Genomic DNA, 27,953 nt, shown 5'->3' with positions numbered 1-27,953 from the left:
CTCAAGCTCCGAAGGATATCGTATTGTATGGTACTTTTGGGAAGGGAACAAAGAACATTAAAGACACATCAGCCAAAGGTGGTCAAGCAGATGTAAATGTTGCAGCTGATCGCCCAGATAGTAAAAGTTCCAGTGGTGTGTCACCTCCTGGACACCATGGTGAATGTGAAATAAAAGATGACGATGGAGCCACCAAAAAAATAGCTGCAGGTAACCTCAATGACGTTGGTGCAAGTAATCGTGAAACCGGTGGTGATCTTGAGCTCTCTCAAAAAGAGAATATAAGGAAGTCAAGTGAAGTGTCTGGTGATTTATCACCAGAGATTTCAATTGGATCTAATGCAGGCCTTGAGAAGGTGTCAAGTTCATTAAAATCTTCTGGTGCAATAGTGGAAGAAGGAAGCAGCAGTATTCTTGGAGAGAAATCTGTGGAATGCCAAAGGGGAAAGTCTATGGAGATAAGTCTGGAAGAAGAATCTAATGGAAACAAGGATGTAAGAAAAGGGAGAGGGAGGCCCCGGAAAAAAAGGCAAAAAGAAGAGGGTGAAGCCAAGGAAAAGGAATGTTCTGGAAAAGATGGGCAGGATAACATGGTCACAAGCAAAGCATCTCCTCATACTATTCCGACTCCTCTTAATGAGGAATGTCCAAGGCGCTTTAGTTTAAGGCCAAGGAAAAAAGCACCTGGAGTAGAATGTACCGATCCTTCTGTTGTAAATAATAGTGCTCAAGTTCCTACAGAAGTGAGTGGTGAATGTCCTATTGATAGCAGCTCTGGAAAAGACACAACAATCTCTGAAGCAAAAAAAGGAATAAGGGATCTTAGGAGTACCAGAAAGTTAGTTGACTACTCTGATAATTCAGACTCCTGTGATTCAATGGTGCATGTGAATCTGGCTTTGGAACGGACTGTAAGATCTGAACAATTGAAAGTTGCAGACAAAAACACTAATGAGGTAGCTGTTGGCAGTCAAGAATATTCTGAAAGGAGTCAAAAGCCAGAATCAAATGAAGCTGGCAGTGGTGTCATAACTGAGCCGGATAAAGATAATCAACCAAGAAATATTCAGAACAAGTATGAACCAAAAGGTGACATTCCATGCATCATGGAAGAAAGTGTTAGCCCAGCTCATTCTGATGAACAATTAAGCCAAATCCAGGTATACAATGACCTAAGAAGTGAAAGTTGTCAGGTATTGGGGAGTGCCATTGACGAGAAGTCTGCACAGATTGTAACCAATGACTCCACCACTGGTGCAGAAGATGTGGGTAGTTTGCCATGTATTGAAAATTGCCTCTCCTCCATGGATTCATTAGAAACTACTAGCGCTGAAGACTGTGAACTTTCGATTCCAGAATCACTTTCCAGCTCGAGCACTAATGATGATTCCAGTTCAGTGGCAGGCCCTGAGGAGGTGAATGTGAATTCATGTCATTCTCAGGAAGATCAAGAGAGTGAAGAATCAGAAATTGAAAGTGATGTCACGCTAGTGGATAGTATTGATTGCAGTGAAGGATTACCACATAGTGGAGGCATACTGAGTCCATCTAATTCTTCTTTCTCGTTGTCCAGTGATGGGAGCAGTGGTGAATATTCTGATGCACTTTCTGTTCTTGATAAGTGTGAAGGTGACATGGTAGAGTTTACAAATATTTTGGAGCAGGATGATGCCGACAAGAAAGAGGCTTGTGAATTCAGGAGGGATGCTAAAACAAATGTAAGTGCAGTACCAATGTTAAAGGATTGTATTCCCTCTATGAGTATTTCAGAAAGTGCAGAGTCTTCTACGTTGGGTGGTGATTACTCCAGTCCTATTGCCAAGAGACAAATGGGAAATGAGCCCTTGCAAAAGTCTCATGATTTGAATAAATTGACTGGAACTGAGTATCCAAAGAAGTGCACTAGTAATGAAATTTATAACAAGGAGCAGCTATCCCTTGACGATCAACATATTCATGTGCAGGCCAAAAATCTTAGCCACCCTGTAGATGAAAAGCTCACCAAACTGGTCTCCAGTAAAGGGGTTGACCCACCGAAAATCCAGCAACCTATGGTGAAACTGTCTGCAGAGCCTGATCAAAAACTCAGTTCCAATACCTGTCTGTCAGAGGAGAACCATGCTCTTCCTGTGGCTGATGGCTCACAATTGATTCAAGTGGAAAAAGAGAAGAGAGCGGAAAGTTCTGTACTAATTCCGAGTAGTTGCCAAAGCCATGTTATTCAAGCTGAAAATAGTGGTAAGGAAAGTGTTGAGAAAAAACATTTAAAAGATTTTGAGACGTTTTCAGAAAGGACCTTTAGCATGGATGATTCCAATGTCAAGAACTCTCTACCACCAATTAAAGACCACCCTGCAAAGTATTCACTTGGTGGCTCCTCTTCTGCTAAGTTACTAACCTCTGCACCAGAAAAAAGGAGGAATTTAGTGGGGGTGGCACAACATGGAAAGGACATTTCTGTTATTGGTGGAAATGCTCCAAGTAAAGAAATGAAATGTAGGCAAACAGTTCCATTACTCTTTGGAAAACTGAATCTGTTTCGATTTCCTGGTGTGAAGTTTAGGATTAGTGGCTGCTTTGCATCAGAATTCTATCCAGAGCCCTACTTGGTTCCTAAATTCCCTTTGATTAGTTTTGGCCATGGTGACTTCCATGAGTTGTATGAGCTCCTCAAAGAAAAGAATGCTGCTAAACAGCCCAAGGCATTGGTGCCATTGGAGGTTAAATTCTACAAAAGAGGGACTTTTGCTCCTCTCAATTTCACTGATTTGTATTTGAATCCTAAAAGGTTGTCGATCAACATGGGCCACCGAAGAAGAAAAGTAAATTTCATTCCTGAAGGTGACAATAATTCCTCGAGCCTATCTGATTGTGTTGCTGAGTGTGGGCATTTGAATGAGGATGCTTTCAAAGATAATTCGCAAATCTGTGCTCCAGGTCTCGGTTATGAGGAAAATTGTGAAAGTTCAAGCAAAGATGGCAGCAGCACATTAGGTGATGACCAGGAAAGTAGCTGTGAGTCCATGATTTCTGTATGTGACCAAGTAAATGTTGCCGTAAGTTCAGATGTTATTTCGAATGTTTTTATGTCAAAAGTTCATGGCCCTAAAAATGCTTCAATTCATGAGACAAAAAAATCTGAACCAAATGTTCAAATTTGTCATGAAAAAGAATTTAGTGCTCTCAGACCAGGTAGAGCAGGATCTTCAGAAGGTCTAGGTGGTGATCAGAATAACTCAGGAGAAATAAAACAAAGAGATTTGGACGCACAATGTGAAGGAGATTTGGCTTCGAATGGCATTGATAAGTCCATTGGTGACTTAAAACAATTGGCAGCGAGTGATACTGTAGCTTCTAATATTTTAATGCAGGAGGATCCTAAAAAGCTGAAAAATGACAATTTATCTAATTTGACGAGTCAAACAGAAGGAATCAGGCCAAGAGGGTTGGGGGACAAAGATGAAAACTACAGAAACATTGTTCAATCAGCTAATCAAGATGAAAGAGATTCTAATGAATCCAGGTTGAAGGTGAAAGATAAGGCAGGGAGTGGTACTTGTAAAAACTCTGTAATGAGTCCTTGTTCCGAAAAACCCAATGTTGGAGTAGTGACTGGGAAGAAGGATGAGGATTCATTGACTCATGATCTGGAAATTGCTGAAGCAGTTTCCAGGAATGAAGACAATGGGGGAAAGTTAGTGGAAGGAAAGAACATGGAGCAAAACAGTGATGGTGACATGGCAGGTGATGAAGGAATTGATGACGTAATCGTGACCATTAATCCAGGAGGTTCCACTGCTGACACAGGTTTAAAACCTCATAGTTCCAGTGGGAGTGTAATTTTTGATGCTGATGAAAGCAATTTATTGCAGAATAGATTACCATTGAACTTACCTGCCAAAGAAGGAGAAGAAAAAGGTTTGATGGATGTTTTTGCCCCTGAAAGGGTAAATAAAGTTGGGCATATTAGTGAAGAAAAGACACAGAAAGAATTGAAGGCAAATAGTTCGTTTAAATTGAAAACTGGTTCAAATGTTTTCCAAAATTTATTTTCAGAAAAATCGACATGTGTAAACATGTCCATGCAAGCTAATTCTAAACCTGCATCACTTGGTATTACTGTAGTGGCTACAAATGAGATTCCGGAGGCTGCGAGAGCTTCTGATGCCATGCCCATAGATAAATGCCTAATGGCTGAAAATTTTGATGGTATGAGTGAACTGGCTGGTAGACTCCAGACATTCAGAGGTACTGAAGCCATAGAAACATCAGAAACCATTTCTCAAGAAAAGAGTTTAAATAAATTGCCCATAAAAACTAAAAGTAATAATTGCACAGCAATTGATGTAAATTTGATGGATGTGTCAACTCATAAATCCAAAGAATCTACCTCCAGTTCTGAATCAATGCAAGGCAGTACTTCAATTTCCATGGAAAAGGAAAGGAATGGGATAAAATCCTTTTCAGTAGGATCAAAGGATGAATCAACAAAAGATTTCTCTGGTGAAAAGAGGATTGGGGACAACTCTTCCTCACCTACAAAATCCAAGAAAAAGAGCAATATTGACTGTACAGAGGAGCGGAGCATGAATGAAGTATCTGATGAATGCTTGGACAACAAAACGGAGGAGTCTATCTCCTCCAGTGGCTCAGTTTCTTTTGCTAAGAGGGCAATTGCAAAGGAAGCATCGGAAAAATCTTTGTTTGGGACTGATTTAAGTGATGCCTCGCTTGATTCTGAGCCAGTGGTAGATCCAGTTCCAATTTCGAGGCGGCGAAAGAAAAGGTGGACAAAGATTGCTTACTCATCAGAATCTGAGGATGGATGTGAAGAAAGGAAGAAGGAAAATGAGGAGCAGTCACCACCTGGCAAGAGAATCAAACTTGGTGGGAAGAAAAGGAAATCATTTGCATCTAAGAGCAATGCCTCCTTTGGATTACTTCCACCAAATGGTTCAGTTGATTCTGTGAGAACTCCAGATGGTGTTATTAGCCAGTCACCAAGGAGGAAGGCTGACCTTCCACCAAACCCATCTTGTGGTAGAGCTGTTGCAGAGAACACTGATGAGGAAGGTGAACCTGATGATGGACTCCAAAGTTCAATAAATGGGTCTAGTGCTGGTCCTTCAAGTAGAAAGAGTAATCTAAATACAACAGTGACAGAAGATGCCATATTCGATGACAATTCAAAATCTGATGTTGATGTGCCCATGCCATCTGTCAAGGGAGGGCATAATAAGAATAGCCATCTACCGATAGCATCTGCTCCACCTCTATGTAAAGGATTGTCAAGAATTGCTAACTACTCACCCAAAACTTATGCATCTAGGAAGTCGAAAACCTTGAAGAATCAGTCACCAATCCTAGAGGCACCCAAAAATGTAGAGGCAAAAGACTTGAATATCCCAGGTAAATTTTGTGGTGTGCAAACTGACAATGGATTGGGTGCTAATTCTGTCACATCATTTCCTGAAGAAGAGGAAACATTTTCTATGTCAACCAAGAAAGGAGAGATAGAGTCAACTGAAAATGTAATCAAAGATACTGAGAGCACATCTAAAATCCCTCCTGCCACATCTCCTTCTGGTGGAAAGAAGAATGGGAAGCAGTCGTTCATTGGTTCAGTAAGATGTGATGATGCAACTTTTATTGGAGAGGGTGGCATGGAAGAAACTACATTTCTCCTAGAGGAAACTGGGGAAGGGTCTCTAGTGAATGCTGTCAATGCCCCAGGAGTGTGTGCATCAGCATCTACGGGTAGGAAAAGTAAAGGTACTAAAAATGAAAGGGTTCCTCCATCACCTGGTAGATTAAACAAGAAGTGTGGTGGAAAAGAGGACATAGTGCGTGATAGAACAGAACAGAATGGATCTTCAGATGAATGTGTTGCCAACTTTCCCAAAGTCTTAACCACTGTTGTGGAATGTGGTACTTCCTCTGCCAAGAAAAGCTCCTTAAAATTGCATTCAAACTGGAGGTGTAATAAAGATGAAAGCAAGCCCTCTATAGAAGAAGGTCAACTCAGATCTGTGCGGGAAAGTGTTTCCATTTCCAAATTGCATCCTAAGGCAAGAAACACCAAATCTAAAGCTAAATCCAGTCCAGAATTTGTACATTCATCTGAGAGTGATAGTGAGGGAGAAACCAAGAGCTTGGAAGGGGGCAGGTGCAATGAGCTGGTGGTGTATGTTGCTCATGCATCGGAAGCATCACCCAAGTTGACCAAGGACAGATCTTCCTTTGTAATGGGAAAAGGGAGTGAAGACAAAGTTGGATCCAGTGAAGGAGAGGGGAAGAAGGAAAAGCACAATGCTGGAGTTACGGGAATGATTGTGAATCTCAACAATACCACAATGAATAGTAGAAAACCTAGAATGCATGCCAACAAAAATAATGATGAAGACTCAACCAATCTCTCAACTGACCAATTATTCAGATTTCCTTTGAAGAAAGGAATTGGTAATATTTCTCAAGCGACGGAGTGTTTGAGCAGCCCGACTCCCACTATACTTAAAGGTTACTCATCTGATGGGAAGGTTGTTGCAGAGAATAATAAGAAGGAAGAAATTCTTCTTGAAGAAAGTGGAACAACTCCTTCTTTTGAGAGACATAATGTGTTTGCTACTAAGCTGGTTCCAACCGGGAATGACTTTGTTGAAAATAAACAGAAATTAAACAGTTTTATTGAACGAGATGCATTGAAACAAGTTTCCATCAGCTCTCTGCCTTCTTTTAATTCTAAGGGGGCAGATCTAACTAGGGCCTGCAACATTGGCCTAGGTGGTGGTGTGAATATCTCAGGAAAAATTCAACCAAGGGTATTGAGTGAAGACTGTGTAATAGACCATGGTTCGAGTGGCTTTGATAAGTCCAGTGGGGACATGAAACAATTTGGAGCAAGTGCTACTTTAATTTCCAATATTTTAGTGCAGGAGGATCCTAAAAAGTTGAAAAATAACAATCTATCTAATTTGACAAGTCAAACAGAAGGAGTCAGGCCAAGGGGGTTGAGGGACAACGATGAAAACAACAGGAGCATTGTACAATCAGCTGATCAAGGTGAAAGAGATTCTGATGAATCCAGATTGAAGGCAAAAGATGAGGCAGAAAGCGGTACTTGTAAAAACTCTGTAATGAGTCCTTGTTTCGAAAAACTCAATGTTGGAGTAGTGACTGGGAAGAAGGATAAGGATTCATTGACTCATGATTTGGAAATTGCTGAAGCAGTTTCCAGGAATGAAGACAATGGGGGAAAGTTAGTGGAAGGAAAGAACATGGAGCAAAACAGTGATGGTGACATGGGAGGTGATGAAGTAATTGATGACATAATCATGACCATTATTCCAGGAGATTCAATGGCTGACATTGGTTTAAAAACTGGTAGTTCCACTGAGAGTGTAATATTTGATTCTGACGACAGCAATTTATTGCAGATTGATTTATCATCTGACTTATCCACTATCCCAATCAAACAAGCCGAAGAAAAAGGTTTGATGGATCTTTTTGCCTCTGAAAGTATAAATAAAATTGGGCAGATATGTGAAGACAAGACACAGAAAGAATTGATGGCAAATAGTTTTTTTGAATTGAAAACTGGTGCAAATGTTCTCCAAACTTTATTTTCAAATGAATCAACTTATGTTACCATGCCCAGGCAAGCTAATTCTAGTTCTGCCTTAGTTGTTTCTTCTGAGGTGGATACAAATGAATTTCCAGAGGCTGCATTAAATGAGAGAGCTTCTGATGCCATGCATATTGAGAAATGCCTAATGGCTGAAAATCTTGATGCTCTGATTGAACTAGCTGGTGGACTCCAGTCATTCCTAGGTTCTGAAGTCATAGAGGAGACAGAATCTATGTCCGAGGAAAAGTGTTTAAATAAATTGCCCATAAAAACTAAAAGTAATAATTGCACAGCAATTGATGTAAATTTGATGGATGTGTCAACTCATAACTCCAGTTCTGAATCAATGCAAGGCAGTACTTCAATTTCCATGGAAAAGGAAAGGAATGGGATAAAATCCTTTTCAGTAGGATCAAAGGATGAATCAACAAAAGATTTCTCTGGTGAAAAGAGGATTGGGGACAGCTCTTCCTCACCTACAAAATCCAAGAAAAAGAGCAATATTGGCTGTACAGAGGCGCGGAGCATGAACGAAGTATCTGATGAATGCTTGGACAACAAAACGGAGGAGTCTATCTCCTCCAGTGGCTCAGTTTCTTTTGCTAAGAGGGCCATTGCAAAGGAAGCATCGGAAAAATCTTTGTTTGGGACTGATTTAAGTGATGCCTCGCTTGATTCTGAGCCAGTGGTAGATCCAGTTCCAATTTCGAGGCGGCGAAAGAAAAGGCGGACAAAGATTGCTTACTCATCAGAATCTGAGGATGGGGGTGTAGAAAGGAGAGAGGGAAATGAGGAGCAGCCACCACCTGGCAAGAGAATCAAACTTGGTGGGAAGAAAAGGAAATCATTTGCATCAAAGTGCAATGCCATCTTTGGATCACTTTCACCAAATGGTTCAGTTGATTCTGTGAGAACTCCAGATGGTGTTATTAGCCAGTCACCAAGGAGGAAGGCTGACCTTCCACCAAACCCATCTTGTAGTAGAGCTGTTGCAGAGAACACTGATGAGGAAGGTAAACCTGATGATGGACTCCAAAGTTCAATAAATGGGTCTAGTGCTGGTCCTTCAAGTAGTAACAGTAATCTAAATTCAGCGGTGACAAAAGTTGCCATATTTGACTACAATTCAAAATCAGATGTCGATGTGCCCATGCCATCTGTCAAGGGAGGGCATAATAAGAATAGCCATGTACCGATAGCATCTGCTCCACCTCTATGTCAAGGATTGTCAAGAATTGCTAACTACTCACCCAAAACTTATGCATCTAGGAAGTCGAAAACCTTGAAGAGTCAGTCACCAATCCTAGAGGCACCCAAAAATGTAGAGGCGGAAGACTTGAATATCCCAGGTAAATTTTGTGGTGTGCAAACTGACAATGGTTTGGGTGCTAATTCTGTCACATCATTTCCTGAAGAAGAGGAAACATTTTCTCTGTCAACCAAGAAAGGAGAGACAGTATATACTGAAAATGCAACTAAAGATACTGAAAGCACAACTCAAATCCCTCCTGCCACATCTCCTGGTCGAAGGAAGAATAGGAAGCAGTCGTTCATTGGTTCAGTAAGATGTGATGATGCAACTTTTATTGGAGAGGGTGGCATGGCAGAAACTACATTTCTCCTAGAGGAAACTGGGGAAGGGTCTCTAGTGAATGCTGTCAATGCCCCAGGAGTGTGTGCATCAGCATCTACGGGTAGGAAAAGTAAAGGTACTAAAAATGAAAGGGTTCCTCCATCACCTGGTAGATTAAACAAGAAGTGTGGTGGAAAAGAGGACATAGTGCATGATAGAACAGAACAGAATGGATCTACAGATGAATGTGTTACCAACTTACCCAAAGTCTTAACCACTGCTGCGGAATGTGGTACTTCCTCTGCCAAGAAAAGCTCCTTAAAATTGCGTTCAAACTGGAGATGTAATAAAGATGAAAGCAAGCCCTCTACAGAAAAAGGTCAACTCAGATCTGTGAGGGAAAGTGTTTCCATTTCCAAATTGCATCCTAAGGCAAGAAAAACCAAATCTAAAGCTAAATCCAGTCCAGAATTTGTACGTTCATCTGAGAGTGATAGTGAGGGAGAAACCAAGAGCTTGGAAGGGGGCAGGTGCAATGAGCTGGTGGTGTATGTTGCTCATGCATCGGAAGCATCACCCAAGTTGACCAAGGACAGATCTTCCTTTGTAATGGGAAAAGGGAGTGAAGACAAAGTTGGATCCAGTGAAGGAGAGGGGAAGAAGGAAAAGCACAATGCTGGAGTTACGGGAATGATTGTGAATCTCAACAATACCACAATGAATAGTAGAAAACCTAGAATGCATGCCAACAAAAATAATGATGAAGACTCAACCAATCTCTCAACTGACCAATTATTCAGCTTACCTTTGAAGAAAAGAATTGCTAATATTCCTCAAGCAACTGAATGTTTGAACAGCTTAACTCCTAAAATACTGAAAGATAACCTATCTGCTGAAGGGAAGGTTGCTACTCCAAAGGATATGAAGGAAGAAATTCTTAATGAAGAGGTTGGATACAAACCCCCTTTTAAGAAGCGTATTGCTACAGCTCCCAAACTGGTTGCACCAGTGAGGGTATTGAAGACTCAGGTGCCTGTGAATAGCTCCTTATCAAGTATGAGTTTGGTGAAAAATGAAAATAATACAGTTTTGAGCTATGATCAAGAGTATGTGCCACCTACAAAAAAGCGCACCGCTCATATCCCTAAGGGATTAACCAAAATTGACAATAGTTTTCCTCAAACTGAAAATGTCTCAAATGCAAATGCTAGTCGAATGAGTGATGTAAAAGGAACTCTTCCCGTTGCAGAGCAGAATTATAACCAATCCACGAAGAAACGCATTTGTCGCATTCCAAAATCCCTCTCTACAACTCCGACTGCTGAACATTGTAAGTCTAGCTTAACCAAAACAAGAGGTGGTAGCTGTAGACAAAAAAGACCTCTTAGTGGAGGCGAGAGTGACCAGCAGAAAAGTTGTGGTAGTGATAAAAGGAAGATCCGTAGGAGTCCAAGGAAAAAAATACAAGAGTTAAGGCCGTTCCCGAAAAAAAGACATTTGCCCACTGACAATGTTGGTGAGTCATTTCAACCTGACAATATTGAAGAGGAAGAGCTGCCCAAGGGAGATGCTTTCGATTCAGTGACTGCAGTTGATGTGGGAATGGATCCATCAAAATCACCTAAAAGGAAAGCTCTTGATGGTATGTAACCTAATGTTAGAGATGCTATTTCTTTACAAAGGTGCAACTAAAGCATGCTTTCTTTATTGTACTTGCAAAGGAGATGCTTAGCATTGATGCAATGTAATTAGTACACATGGATATGTTAAATTTATTTGATTATACCTTGCAACCACCTATGAATTTACTCAGGAAGGTATCCCTTCCTTGATCAATTCATGTCATTCCTTAGTTACATTACTTTTTATTTGTAAATTATACTAATTCCAAAGAAACTGCGGGAGATGCCGCAACAGTAACTTTTAACGGAGTCATCCGCTAATGTGCATGTGCATGGCGAATGATTTTTACGCTCTGAAATTGTTGCATTGTAAATTATACTGATCAAAGTAGGAATAGCACTAAGTGGCCTTCATTAATTTCAGGATATAAACCAGACTTTCTGAAAAAACCCACGGAGACAATATTGAAAATGACTTCCCAGAAGGAGAAGATGAATGACAGTTTATTGGCTGGAGTGGTCCAGGAGAATCTCTTGGAGGAAATGGAAGCTCCGCCTCTGTCTCCTCTATCAGATGATGTCCTGGTGGATTCTTTGATAATTTTTCCTGATTCCTCTAGTGAGAGTCCAAGTGAAGAAGATATTAAATCTGTTGACATTGATACAGCTCAAGAGCTTAGCATTAAGCATGATTTGAAGAAGGTAATTACTGCCGAGAAGCCACGTGAAATTAATGAATTACCCATTACCAAAGACATTAGCACAACACTGGGTGTGGCCATGGAAGAATCAATGGATGTTGCAGATGTGAATGACAGAGAAGCTTACATGAAGGTGGTTGATCACCAGGGTGACAAAGGTAGGTAAAGTAAATGTTCTAAACAATGTTCCAAATAGAATGCTTCCCTATCACAAGGACTTGGTCCTTTGATCGGATCTGAGGCTTCCGCGTAAGTGGGATATGAGGCAAATGTTAATGACCTTGGTGTTTATTTTCCATCGCAAACAGATGCTGCCCCTAAACAAAGTCAGAGTTGTCCACCAGATTCTGGAAAGGTTTCACCATCAACACTAATATCAGTATTGGAAGGTATTTCCAATGATTGGAGAAACAGTAAAGACTACTTCAATAAAATGCTGAAACAGGTTCAATTGGAAAATGCCGGAAAGGAGAAGAGTAAAAATGGTAATTATGTTTTGATCGTAAAAAATGGAAACGCATGCAGTCTTTCTTTAGTCCAAAAACTTGATATCAATTAATATAATTTTATTTACTCTGGTACATGTATTTTTTCCATTTATATTTTATAGTCTGATATTTTATTTCAATTTTTAAAATTTTTATTGTCTCTAATCAGACTGTTTTTCTAAAGTGCTTGAATAAGGTGTCCTAGGAAAATTGGAAATTCAAAGTTACGTGGGCACATATAAATTTCATTAAAAATGCAAGATGTATAATGGAACTTGTTCATTGAATCAGGAAAAATGTTCACCCCTTCAACTTCCACATTAGCAGTCATATTGAAATACGCATTGCATAAGATGTGTAATGGTCTTCTGGTAATTTAAATTTCGGGTAGTTTTCTTCACCTGCAACTGAAGTGTGTCAATAAATACCTGTCAAAACTCAAGTGGATATATAGTGTGTGCCTTCTTAACATTATGAACAAGTTGAAATATGTAGAATAGATGATTTCCAAGTTGTTGTCTGATTGAGAGAGGGCCCCCAGCTCCAATATCACAGCTAAAACTCATGAAATAAATTATTATTAATGTCATTGAAACCCCAATTATAAAAGTGTACAAGTAACTTAATAATACATGGCTTTAAGTGCTTGATTGTTCATTGTTTCAAAATTGAAAAATAAGAATATGTAAGTGTTCCATCTGTTAATTTGTGGGAATGATGACCACAGTTGCTCTCATGAAATCACTTCACTGAGGAACTACTTTAATTCATCTTCATTTATTACATACCATATCTGTTTGCCCTATTTTCAATGGTTATCATGTCATATTTTAAATGTTTTGCTTTTACCACTTTTGCATTGTTTACATATTCATGGCTATGACATCAGATCGTGTTATGATCGCAGCCACTCCCATGTATATCCATCTCACTTGTTGACAGACGTAGTATTGTGTGGATAATACATTTGAGATCTCTTTTGTACTGAATTTTGAAGCAATTAAGGTTGAGCAATGATTCTGGTACTTAGTTTTATGGAGTTATATTTGTGGGAAGTTAATTCACATGAATTATGGGGCAAGTAGAATTTTATAACAGTGAACTTCAACTTTAATTGAACTGTGAATGTTGTTTTTAGTTAACAACTTCTTCAGAATTGATATTTTCAGCAAGGATATGTGTGAAATATTGTCTCAGGGGCATCACAGAAAAATTAAAATTGTGTCGTAGACTCTAGGTCATGTTCTGAAGTAGAAGTTTTGTCTTATTTGATGCTTGGTGCCTTTTTGAGGTCACTTTGTTCATGTGTATCCATCATTTAATATAGTGTGATTTGTGGAAAGTTAATGAATTTTTCACTTTTTTCAGTACCATGTCGGTTGTCTGCAAATTTGAGGAAGATTTTGAAAGCTCAGTTGGGCAGGTTGAATGGAAAGCACTTTGGAAATAGTATTTTGAATGGTATCATAGCTGTCATTTCTGATGATAGCAATGGCTTTAAGTCGAAAAACGTTGCCAAGTAAGTGAGAATTAATTTTGTTCTTCATAATTATTAATATATAATCATACATTGTTGAAACTTAAGGCAAAAACTTTTATTTGTGAATACATTACCTACATTTTAGGAAATTGTGTTTTGCATTAAATGTTAAAAATTGTTTTCTTGCACTTGTTGATTTGATTACTCTTAGTGGATACAGCTTACTTTCTTTAAATATATTCAAGCTCTTTGGCTGGGCTGACTTCGTTAAATGTATCATTAGCAACAATCTGCTGGATCTCCGACCAGGTTTTCAATAGAGCCAGGCACTGTGAAGTTTTTTCTTTTAATATGATCTTTAAAAGAGTACAATGAGCAAAATTGATGAGAGGTCTGGAAATGATGGAGTAGGAATGAAAATTGGTGGAGAGCTGATTTAGTCAGATTTGTGGATCATCATGCTTTATTTTGGCCGTCAGCCTTTGGGTTTGCAATAATTGTGGAGTGCACTGTAAAATTATTATGGCAAGCATTGCATGTAACTCAGTAATAAGAAGCTAAAGGGAGTAAGATTTGTAAGAAATATAAAATTGATATCAAGTATCAAAGTAAGAGGACATAAATTAGAGCTGGTCTTTCACTCACTTGTTAAGGAAATATTTATTTTGGTTATAAAGGGGCCTATTGGCTAGGGATTTAAGAGAAGGATTAGGTAAATAAACATTTAGAAAGGTGAGGGTGTTGATAATGAGAGTAAAAATGTATAGAAAACATTACTGTGAATAGTGATGTATTGGAATCTAATATGTTGTTGTTTCAGAACAAGGATAAAATAAAGGGGATAGAAAGGGAATGTCGTTACAAAAGAAAATGGAGAAAATGAGAAAATGGATGGAAAGAAAAACAAAGTCCTTGCATGGTAGAGGAAGAGAGGTTGTTGGTAGAAATTCATAGGAGGCAGGAAAAATGGATGAATCTTCCCTCATATTATAGAAAAATAAAGCGGTAAGGGGATGTTGAAGACTATTATTATTTTTGGTATTCTACTGTTTAAGGTAGGGTTTGGATAAATACAAAATAATCATTGATACGTTTCTTAGCTTTGTCAATTAAGAGAGACACCCTAACACCTCACACTATAATAAACTTTTCTTCAATTCCTCATGCATTGTACCTCCCTTCATTCTGTCCAACATGCCTATCCTTTTCTTCTGATCTACCTCCCCTGTCTTATTGTTCTCTCCTCTATCACAGATTATAAACCGTTTTGCCAATCAAAATGCTCTGCACCCACCCACCTCTCTTACTTCCTTAGGATTTCCGTCAAATATCCCCTCTACACCACTATTTCTAGCAGTCCCTCCTCATTTGTATTCCTTCTTGACCACTTCACCTTTCCATCCTTCTTCACATCTCCAAAGTTCATTATATGGTATTGGACAACCTTCTAATTGAGGTTGGAGAGATAGCAGAGGTTATGGGCCTATTGAAAGAATGCATTCGTCTAATATTGACTAAAGAAGTGGACATGCGTAAACTATCTGTATATTGGGTGCCATGTTTGCTCACATAGGACCAAAAATACATTGGAGTGAACATTTTAAAGGCCCTGTTGGAGTGGAAAAAAGTCAAAACAGTGGACTGCAAAGTGTACAGATCTGAAGATAATGATAATAATCCTTCAACATCCCATTATCTCTCAATATTTCTTTGAGGAAAGATGATTATTCATCCATTTTGCCTGTCTCCTTTAAGTGTCTCCCAACAATCTCTCTTCTACCATGTACTTCATTTGTACCCAATAGTTCAGGAGATCCACCATAGCCTCTTATCCCTTCAGAGAAAGGGGACCAGGGTATCCTTTATGTGGATTCCTGGTCATGTGGGAATACCTGGCAACGAAAAAGCCGGCAAAGCAGCGAAGGAAGTCCTGGACCAAAATGAGTCTGATCATTCCTTGGTACCGGTGGAGGACATAAAGGCCGCCTTGCGGCATAATGCCCTAAACCAGTGGAAAGAAGCTTGGCGGTCCCTAATAAATAATAAACTTAGGGAGATAAAACCGGTTGTTTCGGCATGGCCCTCTTCCATCAGAAAGAATCGGAGGGAAGAGGTCACGATTACGCGTTTGAGGATAGGGCACTCTGCCCTCACGCACTCGTACCTCTTCACGGAGGGAAAAGTGCAACCGCGCTGCAATGAGTGCGACCTGCCCCTTATAATGAAACATATTCTTACGCAGTGCCAAAAATATCGAAGGGCCAGAGAAAAGTTTCATGTAAGGGGAGATTTGGAACAAATATTAGGAGATGACCCCAACTCTTTAAGCAAGGTTTTATTATTTTTAAAGGAAACTGGCCTAATGAGGCAACTTTAGCCGCGGTATTTTTATTCTTGTCAATGTCATTTGTTTTTAATATTTATCTATTTATTTATTAAACCCTAACTGTGGTTTTTTAAAGTTTCGACGTGGTGCAAAATGACCATAGCTGTCGACGCACCCTACAAACCCTCAAAACTACTACTTGTGTTTTTCCATCCACTTTCTCTATTATCTTCCACACCTGTATTCCATGTCGTGTTTCCTAACCTTAAAATTTTGCTAGGAGGAGAGAGATTTTCATTTAGCTTTTTGCATAAGCAAATGCCTATTTCCCAGAGAAAGATGACAACTTCTATATGGATGAGTAAAAAATGCTAAAGTCAGAAATTGCAAAAGAATGACCACATTTGAAGAAGAAGAAAGTGCATTTCCATCAGAGCAACACACCTGCTCACACTTTGGCAGCTGCTGTGGCTAAAATTCACAATTTGACCTTCGCATTAGTTGATCACTCACCTTATCATATCTGGCCCCATTGACCTTTTCCTGTTCCATAACCTTAACGTTTTGCTTGGAGGACAGAAATTTTCATCAAACAGAGTCATCATTGCTTATGCAAATGAGAGAAAGGCATTAACTTTTATTTGCAGGGGTGAAAAAAGTGGTAGTGTCTTCGGAAAAAGTGTATCGCCTTAAAAGGAGACTATGTTGAAAAAAAATAAAATTGAAGGAAAAATGTCTCATTTTTTTTGTTAGGTTGAAAACTTTCAAACTACCCTTGCATTTTAATGTTTTTTTTTGGCTTTCCTCTATGGAAGTGAAAATGGTTGGAGGTAGGAAAATATAAGATAGCTTCGAGGATGGAAAGAAAGGTTGGTTTATCGAGTGGAAAATTAGTTTACTTTAGAAACGTGGTCATTAAAGCAGGAGGATAGGCGTAGATTGGAGGCTTTTGAAATGTGGGTGTGGAGGAGAATTGAAAAGGTGAAATGGACAGAGAAGAAAACAAATGAGGAAGTACTTGGTATGGTGGACGAAGAGAGGGGTTTGTTGGGAGTAATCCTGTGGAGGCAGGAAAAGTGGCTGAAGGGGGTATTGGCCGGCAGCGGGATGTTGAAGACTGTAATAGAGGGGAGAATGTTAGGCAAAGGGGGAATAATAATAATAATAATTAATGCAAGCTTCCAGTGTATTTAATGTGTTGCTTTAGGTGAAACTTAAGAAATGTTAGTATTGTTTAGTTCTTAAATGATAATGGCTCTGTGTGGTAGTTATCTTGGATATTTCACAATCCTACCTCAGACTGGTAGATTTATTCTAATGGCAATATATCTGCATAATATCCTAAATTGTATCTCCATTGTATTTAGGTATTTGATACGAATGCTGTCAAAGGAAGATGAGGATGACGTCCAGCCAGCAATGCTCCCTGGTGCTCCACGCATGACTTGTTTGCAGATGCGTGTCCTCTCCTTGGTTTTAGCTCTTGAAAACCGTTGCCCAAACTTTAGTGACCTCTCTGAAGTAATGCTTGATGGAATATCATTCATTCTGTTTAGACTTGGACACTGCCCTGATGTAAGTTTCCTTTTATCATCAATGTTTGTGTTTAACTCCAAGAATAATTGGTGGCTTTCTCAGTGACCATCAATGGACCATAAATCAATGGTTTATAAACCAAATATTTTAAGACACAGATGTCATATCCTCTTTAAACCCAAAACGTGGATTCTCCAGTATCCCTATTAATAAGACTCTAGTCCTTCTTAGATGATGTTTAAAATAAAATGTGGACATTCCCACATTAGATGAATACACACACCTTACCACCGTATGCAATTTCCCAAACTATAAACTATTGATAATCATTGGCAATACTCTTAATCATTGTTATATACTTGTCATAACTGAGGGTCCCAGTCAGATTTAAATAATAATAATAATGTTTATTGGTTCCTCTAAGACAAGTTTGCAACAAGTGTGGATAAGTATGTGTACAGGGTAAAAATCAAAAACAGGAGTTGGAAGCAGTAGCAATAGTATTTTCCTACAGTTATTTAGGAAGAAAATCATTTACCTAGACAAAGGGGCATGAATTCATCAACTATTATGCATTGATGATCACAATGGAATTGATATAGTTTAGACCTAATAAGCAAAAAATTACGTGTTTTCCTTAATTTTCTTGGTAGTGCTGTCAATAACTTCATACCAGCATATCTAGGGTTCTTAGCAAACTTGAATGAGTTGTGGGCAGTTATTTTAAAGTCCCCATCCCATGGACTACCACCTTGATGTGGTAAAGGGCTTGTGCGTTTCGATGACCCCTTGAGCTGTGCTGGCAGGAGCAATGATGATTGCTCCTGGTAGGGTCACTCATGCCAGATAGGTCGAAGGTTAGGAGCCAGGTAAAAGGTAGTCACAGTGTCTGTTCCTCAAGTTTACACTTTTCATGGTATGTTCATTTTTAGTTGGACTCTTATTTATTTATCATAATGGGTTGAAAAAAGATCAAATGAGGAATTTTTTGCTGTAAGGATGTTAAATATGAACACTGATCACTTAGCAAGACTGAAATGGGAACATTGTCATGCCCCATAATGAATTTGGCTTGAAATATTGAACATCCACAAAGTCAACCTTTTATTTTGATTGGCTTGCTCAGTATTGGCTGGGAAACAAAAAAGGTCAGCAAATTACTAATGAATGGAAAGGGTGAATCAAATGTACCATTTCAATAGATATACCATTAGTAGTAACTAGTTGCCATTCTTTCATTCGTCTGTTGCTTGTGTTGTACTTAGTGGGAATATTGTGTAACTAAATTATTTTGTTTTTCATATTTTACAACCTTAACATGTTTGGAATGTCTTATTTTATTAGCTCTTGTTGAATTGACTCTGCAATTGACGTTGAAATTGAGAGTAACCAAATATTTTACGACTTACCTCATTCATCACAAGAGCGATGTGTGCATATTTTAAAATCCAGCAATCAATAAACCTAATAAATTATTTTACTTTCAAATCCACCTTCAATATTTTATATAAAAATATACCTGTATAAATATAATTATTGTAGCCCATTATGTACTAATGTATGTCTCACCTTGACCTGAAATACTTATTTTAAATAATTAATTGAGGTGTACAAACTGAAAACAAACTAAGTTCAATATATCATGGATTTTCAATTAAATAACAGGCTCCTCTGAAAGGACCTTCAAATCCTTTGGGTTTGGTAGTTCATAATGACTACAAATAAAACGATGGAAAATGTCCTAAACTGAGTACTTATTTCATTTTTTATTCCAGGTGGAAGTGGTGAAGACACTGGCAAGGATGTACACTGTATTTTGTATGGCTAAAAATGATATTATGCGAGCTCGCTGTTTCTGCTTCGATGCATTATTTTCCATTGCGACCAAAGCAGTGGAGCTGATTACTGTGGTGATCTGCATGTGGCATGAAGTTTTACCAGTTCAAGATTCAAGTCGAGGTGATGTCTGAAGAGAATATTTTCTCCCTTGCAGTGACTTAATTAGATTTTGTGTTTTAATTCTCCCGTTGAACCAGGCTTTCCAGTTGAGAAGTTAAAATTAACTTCATTTTGGTCACTTTCCGCATTTTATATTTGACCTTGTTTTCCTCATTGTCTGTTGCAATTACATTACTGCATTAAGCCAATTGTAGCGCAGCCATGAATATAGTGCATCCACAAGTATTTTGAAGTCCGTTTGGGAAATGTATGAAAAGAGCCATAAAGGTCAAATTGGCAAATATAAATGCAAATATCATTGATTCTCATCCCAATGACAAGCCTGGTGTTGTTCTCCTTGACTACATGTGCTGTCCTTGTTAATTATTGGTGGTTAAACTCCATTTGTGAATTAACATGTATTCAAAGGAGATAGAAAAAAGATCTGCTTGGAAAATTCCTGAAAATTGATGAAACACCTTAAGCTTAGTCAAGTACATACTTATTCCTATTTTTCATGGGTAAAATTTGCCTTTGAGCTTGGTTTGCTGTCTTTGACTGTTCATTTCAGTCAACAAAAATTTAATATGTGATTTCATGTGTGTAATCTCTTCACCTGACGTAAATTTTTGCTTCTTTTCAGTACCAAGTTACATTGAGTCCAGTGTCTTCATGGCCATTTCTCATGTTACTGCTACTAAAAATCCAGTGGTACAGAAGAATATTTCAGCTTTAAAAAGGATAGTCTATAATATGTACAAAGCTGAATTCCATAAGATAACCTTTGAACAGTTTTTGGATAAACTAATGCTGCACTTGTCAGGTATATGATTATAAATATTTTTCTTAACATTGTACGTAAAATACTTCTTGTGCTATGAGTTATGCATATATTGATGTGAGCCTTTCATTTGGTTGATCCTTGTTAAGTTCTCAGACTGTGAGTGAGGAATGTCTCTGCTAATTCAAAGTTGCTGTGTTAAGCTTAAAAAGACAGCCAACCATTCAGTACTTGTTATGAGTGTGGAAAATGAATTTAGAATGTGATGTTGTAAAAGAATTGGTATTGAGTGAAAGAATTAATTTTAAGACAAACTATTTCAGTTGATGGTATAATTATGTACAATCAAACCACAGTTTTGCTAGTAGAGTGATAAACGTGAACGTTTACTTGGAAACCTTCTACAATCTGGTACAGTTCTTAAATCTAGGTGAAGTTTTTGAAAGTGGTTGATTTCTTGGACAGTTGTCGGCTGTTTATTTTCATGACCAGCATTAGTATTTTTTCATTTGTACCTTCAACATGTCATTGCCCAAATTAAAGCCCTTATACCCTAAATCATATAGCACTGCAAAATACAATAGTCACCCTTTAATTTTTAATATGTTGCATTAGTAACTTATGGTTCCTGTTGCTTGAGCCCTGTTAGATGTATTATCATGTTGAGCCAAAGAATTTAAATCCTAGGAAAGCATCTATGCATGGGGTGATCTTTGATAAATGGCCTTTGGACTGTAGGTATGGCATTTTAGTCTTGACTGTTGCAACCTACTGGTAATTTTTTTATGCAGATCAACTAAAACTTCATTTTTTTCACATGCATCTGAATGTTGATTGCATTAGCCTACAAATTGTTGTTGGTAAATTTTGCTGTTTTAATAGACCCTCATTTAGAGTAAGGCTGATAGAGTGGGTGCCAGAGGTATAGACTAAACCCTTTATTTATTTGAAAAATCACAAATAGTGCAAATAGCGTCAAAATCTGTATCATATATGCCAGGTTCCTATCCTAATAACAAGGGAGTTCCGCCGGGCTCAATATTGGGACCTATCTTATTTTTGTAATTCTTTAATGACGTACCATAAATAAATGAAAATAATCAAATTGTTAATGCCATAATATTTGCTGATGATTCAAACTTAATAATGTCTGACTAAAGTATTCAAAAGGCTTCTGGCTAAAACACACTAAGTCTTAGTCTCTGCAACTGGTGTTGTGACAACAGACTTAAATTAAATTGTAGAAGGAGACTGGTCCTTCCGTTTAATCTGACAATATTACTGGAGGATATTAATTTAAGTCTTAACAACGAAAGAATTATTTGTGCATCAAACATTATGTTCTTAGGTGTACATGTTCAACAAACTGGAGGGTATAGTATTCATGTTAATAATCTGTGTTCTAAACTGTACACTGCGATGTACACTATTTAGTTTCTGCATGACACAGTGCCTCTAGGTATTAATACTCTTGTATTATTGTAAATTTTTCTTTGGGGCATTATATAGAATAATGTTCTGGGGATCATCTGTGTGCATGTTGCACAAAGTTTTGTTCATTCCAAAAAAGTTATTAGGTTTGCACTTGGTGCTGCTTATAGCAAGCACACCATGTAGGTCCTTATTAATAAAAAATACCATTCCATCTATGTATATATTTGCCATGTCTGTCTTCATTGAAAATAATATCCGTCTCTTTCTTGCAAATAGTGACATGCACTCATATTCAACTTGAAATCATCATAGTATCCACACAAATTTCCATAAATCAATTTCGTTCAAAAACCCAATGGCAATTGGTGTAAGAGTTAATAACAAACTACTATCATCATTTAAAATGAGTGATAAATTATGCAATTTCTAATGGAAACTCAAGAAACTCTTTCTGATTAAGTGCTTTTATTCATTGAATGAATTTTTGAATGACAATCTGTTGTAATGCATAAAATATATATATATATATATATATATATATATATATATATATATATATATATATATATATATATATATATATATATTCTTTTTCAAGCATGTTCATAGTGTCAAAGCGTACCTGTATTTTTTACTTTTTTTTTATTTGATGACTCCTATACCTATATGATATGTATGGGCAGTGGGCAATAACATATGTTATTATTGACAGGTGGTGGAAATTTACAAGGCCTAGAGCCAGCAGCTGTGCTAATGGCCAAGAGGCAGGGCTGGGAATGGACCCATAAGAATCTGCTCTGTGGCCGCCTGGTGTCTCTTATGGAGAACTGGAAGCAAAATAGACCTTTTACCTCTTCAGCTGTGACGGCTGTTAACCTCATTGGTAATATACTCGGATGAATTTGATTGTATTATTGCCTCTGAAAATGTTTTTTTCTTGGGAAACCATTCAGAGGGTGTTTAAGTTCCATGAAAAGATAGGATAGTGTGGGAATTTCTAAATGCCCCTGGATATGTGGAAGTTATCTGGAACTTTGTTAATTAATCTGAGAATGTTTCCCTCCCATATTTCCTGTAGTTTTATATATTTATTATTTTATTTATAAGGTAATCTATGGGTGAAGGTAGGTTTTTGGATAGACACAGCCAAATAAATACTATATTTTGGGACTCCTAACAAAACACAATCCAGCAACCTACTCTACATCAGGTCCCTCTTCATCTCTGAGTACTTCCTTCCTCCTTCATCCCATCCAACATCCCTATCCTGTTCCTGCCCTTTCCTCATTTGCCTAACATTCTCCCCTCTTACACTCTTCAACATCCCACTGCCAGTTAATATGCCCTTCATCCATTTTTCCTGCCCCCATGGGAATTCGCCATAACCAACCCCCTGCTTCACCCACCATGCCAAGTACTTTCTCATTTGTTTTCTTCTCTGTCCATTTTACCTTCTCCATTCTTCTCCACACCCACATTTCAAAAGCCTCCAGTCTACGTCTATCCTCCTGCTTCAATGACCACGTTTCCGCGCCGTACATAGCTATGCTCCATATCAACGTTTTTACGAGTCTTTTCTTAACATCCTTACTCAGCGTCCCTGTCATCAACTCCCTCCTACTTGTGAAAGCCTCTTTGCCTAGTGCAATTCTTCTCCTTACGTCCCTACTACTTTGACCGTGTTGGCCCGAAACACTACCGAGATATGTAAACTGTTCTACTTGCTCTAGTTTTTGCCCTCCTATTTTAATGTTAAGCTTAGCCTTTTTCTTTCTGGAAAATCGCATAACCTTTGTTTTATTAATATTGATTCTCATCCCATACCTGTCGCACTGAATTTCCAATTCACTTAGCAATGCTTGCAACCCCTTGGCTGACTGACAAACCACAGCTAGGTCATCAGCAAACCTGATTTTATGAATTCCCCACCCACTTTCATTCCTATCTCCAGTTCTTCCCATGCCTCTTTAATCATTTCCTCCACATATATGTGGAACAACAACAGTGATAATGGGCAACCCTGCCTTACACCTCTTCCTAACACTGCCCATCCCGACTCCCCGTTCCTCACTCGCACCTGTGCAGTCTGAGATATGTTACAGGTTGCGAATTAGCCTCCTTTCCCTCCGATTTATGCCTATTTTATTCAATATATTCATTAGTTTCTCCCAAGTCACTCTATCAAATGCTTTTTCAAAAGCTACGAAAAAGGAAATTCCATCCTGATTGTGCTCTATATTCCTCTCGATTAGTGATCTCATTACTACAATGGCATCATGTGTACCTCTCCCCTTCCTAAACCCAAACTGATCATCCCCTAAGCAATCATTTACCCTACTCTCTATCCTTTTGTTGATGATCCTGAGAACAACTTTAGTGGCGTGAGATATTAAACTTATTGTTCTCTAGTTTTACATGTATGAAATGTAAAATGGATGTGAACCTAGTTTTAAATTTTGAATGTTCAAGGTCGACTTGATGATCGATTCTGTGAAGAATAGTTGCGCACACCACAGCAGCCACGCTCACACCTTGTTCATGATTTTCAATGATTTATCCCTTATTTTCTGCTGTTTTTTTATTGTTATTCTGTTATGGTTTTCTTTTAGTGAATTTTTCTTTGGGGTCAATTTAAAAACTATGCACAAAATACTATTAAACTTTGCACAAAAAATCGCTAATGATATGTTTGAACTCAAGTTTGGAAAAATGTGTGATCACTAGCGACGCAAAGATACCTGCAGAATGAGTGTAAAGACAAACTTCAATAGTTGGCGTGCAATGAATATGGGAATTCCCCTCTCCTCATCACTCGTGATGCTAATTATTCGCTGTGCTTGTTAAGGGAGTTTCCTCTGTATATACCTTTAATGTACCTAGCTATCATTTTACTTTGTGAAATAACGCTGAAACAAACAATTATTTCGCATAACCAAGATCTATGTAGTTGGTTATCTCAGATATTGTCATTTATAATGTCATTTAATGGGTTTACCATTTTGCTATTAACATAACCTTTCAAAGTTTGTAAGTCTAATATGTGGTGGTTACTGATACTTTTTTGGCTTTTTCTAGGTCTTACATCTCGTTCGTGTCCCATTGAGACCAGTGGACCTGTGAAAAATATAATTGAGACTCTGTCTCGAACCCTGATTAAGGAGCCTTGTGGTGAGTTCAGTTTCTTTTTTTGACTGTACTTGGACATGGTAAAGTGTTGCTTAAGTTTAATGTTTCATTTTTTATTTGAAATTGTGAAGATTTGGTTGTAGTTAGGGTGTGGGAAGTAAAGTCAATTTTAAGTTGGTGTCTAATGGTGAGTTCAGATGTCATCATCAATACTCAAGTAATACTGAATATGATTTTCCTTCTTCAGTTAGCCGCAGTAAATGAGAGTTAGGTCTTCAAATAGTGTTTGTAGTAACATCAATAAGGTTAAAATTTAATCAAAAACTAATCTTGGGTGAAATGTGTCTGTAGTTATGACAGAACTCTACATTTCTGTAGTTAGTGTCATAAAGATGTTCTTGGAGTATGAACATACAATCATCCATAAGCATAGTACAGCAGACAGACCATGTTATATAATATTATTTTCTACTAAATATTTTGTAATTTTTAAAGTTGTTATTTGTAATAATGTTATTTTTTATTTGTATTTTGTTGGACTATCCAGTAATTTAATTTTCAATTTATAATGTGCATTTTTTTTATTGTAATTAAAAAAGTAAGGTTGAGTATTGTTGGGAACAAGTTCTGTTTTTTCAGAGGATATTTATACTTTTATTTTTAGTTATTTAATACCTTTCATTTCAATGCAATAAGATCAGCAGGGTCAGCAGGAATTGCATAGAAATTGTATTTCCAAGGAAAAGCAGGAATTTTTGATAACTTCAATAATATCTCTCACTTGATCAGTACTGTTTCTCACGTTACTGGTATTTGTGTAAAATATGTCCAAAATGAATATAATTGAAATTTTACACTGTTGTTGCTGTATAACAATACCACTCAAAGAATGAGCCCTAATGTCAACCCTTCTGTGTTATTGTTGATGTTGGTGTGATGTTGTGGAGGAGGGAATGGCCATTGGCTAGTTGGCTGGATGGTATCCTTGATGCTGATTTGGTAAAATCTACCCATAAATTTAATAGCAGAATGTATAAATTTAGTCTTATACGAAACAGATTGGTGAAAAAATGGAATACATTTTTATCATTACTCTTTATTTTTGTAAAAAAACTAGATATTATTTGAAAGTAATTTTTTTATACTATGAAATGAATACCTATTTAAATATTGTAAAGAGATGTTGAATTATTTATTAGCTTGATTGTTTATGTTAGATCATCTCTTAAGCAAAGATGTTCTTTTGACCTTAAGAAGTGTTTTGGGCCTACTGTTTATTTTAATGAAAGGTTGCCAAAGTACGATTTCAAAATAGAGAATATTTTGGCATAGTAACAATTATAACTCAGCTGGTGTCACAGGGAATTTTTTTTATTTATTTATTTATTCAGCATTAGTCCGAAAACAGCCCATTTTGGCCTTTACATTGGACTATTAACAATGATCACATTAACAAACACCCAAGCCCTAGGTGAAGGAAAACCCACCCAGGCGGGAATCGAACCCGCGGCCCTTGGAATGGCAGAAGAGGACGTTACCCCGCCACCACCAGGGTCGGCAATAATTTAATATTAAAAACTGGGAAAAAATTCATCCTCTTACGCTCTGAAAACTATTATGGGATACTACCGTGAATATTTATTTATATTTGAGCTAGGAATTTTTTCTTCTCATTTATTATCAAATACTATTTTCTGTCATAGTTTTCCTGATACACATGATCACATGGTGTAAAGGAAACTGGTTTTATCACTCTCTCTTTGTCTTAACAGTAATATGAATGAGGGTAGACTTGCCACTTATGGGGCTGCACTGTATGAAGACTTCCAAACTACAGTGATGAAGTTCTCAAATGTGATTAAAGCTCAAGTTTTAACTTAAATTAGAAACCTTTAAGGTTTCTAATTTAAGTTAAGTCTATTGTGGCCTTCTAGTTTCAATTACCAGCTGGAGTGTATACTTAAAGAAAGGAATTGGACTGTTTAATGTATCCGTCACATGCACCATGTGGTTTATTTCCATTCTTTGGTTTACAGATGATCCCAGCATTAAGGAAGCCCTGGTTGTGGCACTGATTCGCCTCTCCAAGTACCATATGTATCACATTGTCCGTGCCCTTGACATTTGGCGGCCCATGCGTGAGCCTCCAGAGGAAGTGAAAAATGCAATCCGGGGTTTAATACTAAGGCCATCATGTCAAAAATTCTTCAGGGTAAAGTATCGCTCGTGGAAAACTCCAGTGGTGAATCGTTGCAAGAAAGGTGGGTACTTTGAACGCTCTAAGCTGCTTGATTCCAATGAAATCTCAGCTGGAGGGAATGAAGGTGAGGATGAGGACTATTTTGAGGGGATTGAAGAAGAGAAGGCAGGGGGTGAAGTAGAAAGTGGTAAGTGTTGGCTCCCGAATAAGGATCGTCTCAAGTACAAGGTATGGGTCAAGGAGGAAAAGAATGAGGAATGGGTGAATTCCGAAGTGAAAAAGTGGGATGGTACAGCTTTTAAGCGATCAAACAGGAGGAAGAGGAGGAAATTGAACAATGCACGAGCCTCAGAAGGTTAGAAATGATGTGTCTCAGAGGCTGCAGACGTGTTATAAGAAATAAACAAGTACGTGTATAGACAGAATACTGTCAGGTATCAGTAGTATTCCTGTGATTTCAGAAATTTGTTACTTTTGCTGAATTCATGGAAAAATTATGGCTGTGAAAAACTTCTTACTGTACAGTGATTAATTGGTAATTTTTTCAGGATATTATGGTTAAGAAGCTAAGCTTTCATTAGGTGATATTTCTGATTTTGAAATGGATCCGTATTAATATTGCATGATAAATGTCTGCCGGTATGTGGCAATAATAATTCACTGAATAATGTGATATATCACTGTAAGAAGAAGTTTTGGGTAGCAACCCAGTATTTATTGTGCCATTATTGATAGTTTTTTTTTTAAGAAGAATGTTTTCTTATTTTGTGGTATTTTGCAATTTTCAATGGATCTTGCTTAACTTATGTACTATACACGCACAAAGTTTGTGCTCTATACAATAGATATTTATTGTACCTGATTGATATAAATTTTTAAAAATTAAAAGAAAAGTACCATGACATTTTATTGTTTATCATTTTTGAGTACTGATTCCTAATTTAATGATGATTTTGAATGTGCTTTATTGTTCCAAATGGTCAAAATACATAGAACTTGCCATTGTCTAACTATTTTCATAGATGCCAAGGAAATGGGAAAATAAACGCCGGTACTAGGAGATAATAACAATATTACAGATACTGATAGCTTTGAAATACGATTTGCATTTTGAGTTTGCCACA

At 37.7% G+C, this 27,953-nt stretch overlaps 2 protein-coding genes across 2 annotated transcripts; both read left to right on the top strand.

The window, feature by feature from the left end:
- The first annotated feature begins 27 nt into the window (after positions 1 to 27).
- On the top strand, positions 28 to 10,353 carry LOC139697308 (serine-rich adhesin for platelets-like). The gene is made up of 3 exons (XM_071595975.1): positions 28 to 92; positions 134 to 10,303; positions 10,347 to 10,353. Exons 1-3 carry the CDS (start codon positions 28 to 30, stop codon positions 10,351 to 10,353), a joined length of 10,242 nt encoding a protein of 3,413 aa, XP_071452076.1.
- On the top strand, positions 10,318 to 27,642 carry LOC139697312 (uncharacterized). Its single transcript, XM_071595978.1, has 10 exons — positions 10,318 to 10,839; positions 11,244 to 11,678; positions 11,829 to 12,005; positions 13,377 to 13,527; positions 17,182 to 17,389; positions 19,126 to 19,309; positions 19,932 to 20,111; positions 22,216 to 22,386; positions 24,579 to 24,671; positions 26,666 to 27,642. Exons 1-10 carry the CDS (start codon positions 10,413 to 10,415, stop codon positions 27,187 to 27,189), a joined length of 2,550 nt encoding a protein of 849 aa, XP_071452079.1. The 5' UTR covers positions 10,318 to 10,412; the 3' UTR covers positions 27,190 to 27,642.
- The last annotated feature ends 311 nt before the right edge of the window (positions 27,643 to 27,953 follow it).

Source organism: Hetaerina americana, unplaced genomic scaffold, assembly GCF_022747635.1.
Source record: "Hetaerina americana unplaced genomic scaffold, ioHetAmer1.1.p SCAF_72, whole genome shotgun sequence".
NCBI lineage: Eukaryota > Metazoa > Arthropoda > Insecta > Odonata > Calopterygidae > Hetaerina > Hetaerina americana.
The sequence above is the reverse complement of the archived record's forward strand: the minus strand, read 5'-3'. Positions and strand labels throughout refer to the sequence as shown.

Coding starts and splice junctions, on each gene's coding strand:
- LOC139697312 (XM_071595978.1), top strand. CDS start 10,413: ATGAGTGATGTAAAAGGAACTCTTCCCGTTGCAGAGCAGAATTATAAC. Junction 11,679..11,828: donor TGATCACCAGGGTGACAAAG/GTAGGTAAAGTA, acceptor CATCGCAAACAG/ATGCTGCCCCTAAACAAAGT. Junction 12,006..13,376: donor AAAGGAGAAGAGTAAAAATG/GTAATTATGTTT, acceptor CACTTTTTTCAG/TACCATGTCGGTTGTCTGCA.
- LOC139697308 (XM_071595975.1), top strand. CDS start 28: ATGGTACTTTTGGGAAGGGAACAAAGAACATTAAAGACACATCAGCCA. Junction 93..133: donor CCAAAGGTGGTCAAGCAGAT/GTAAATGTTGCA, acceptor TAAAAGTTCCAG/TGGTGTGTCACCTCCTGGAC.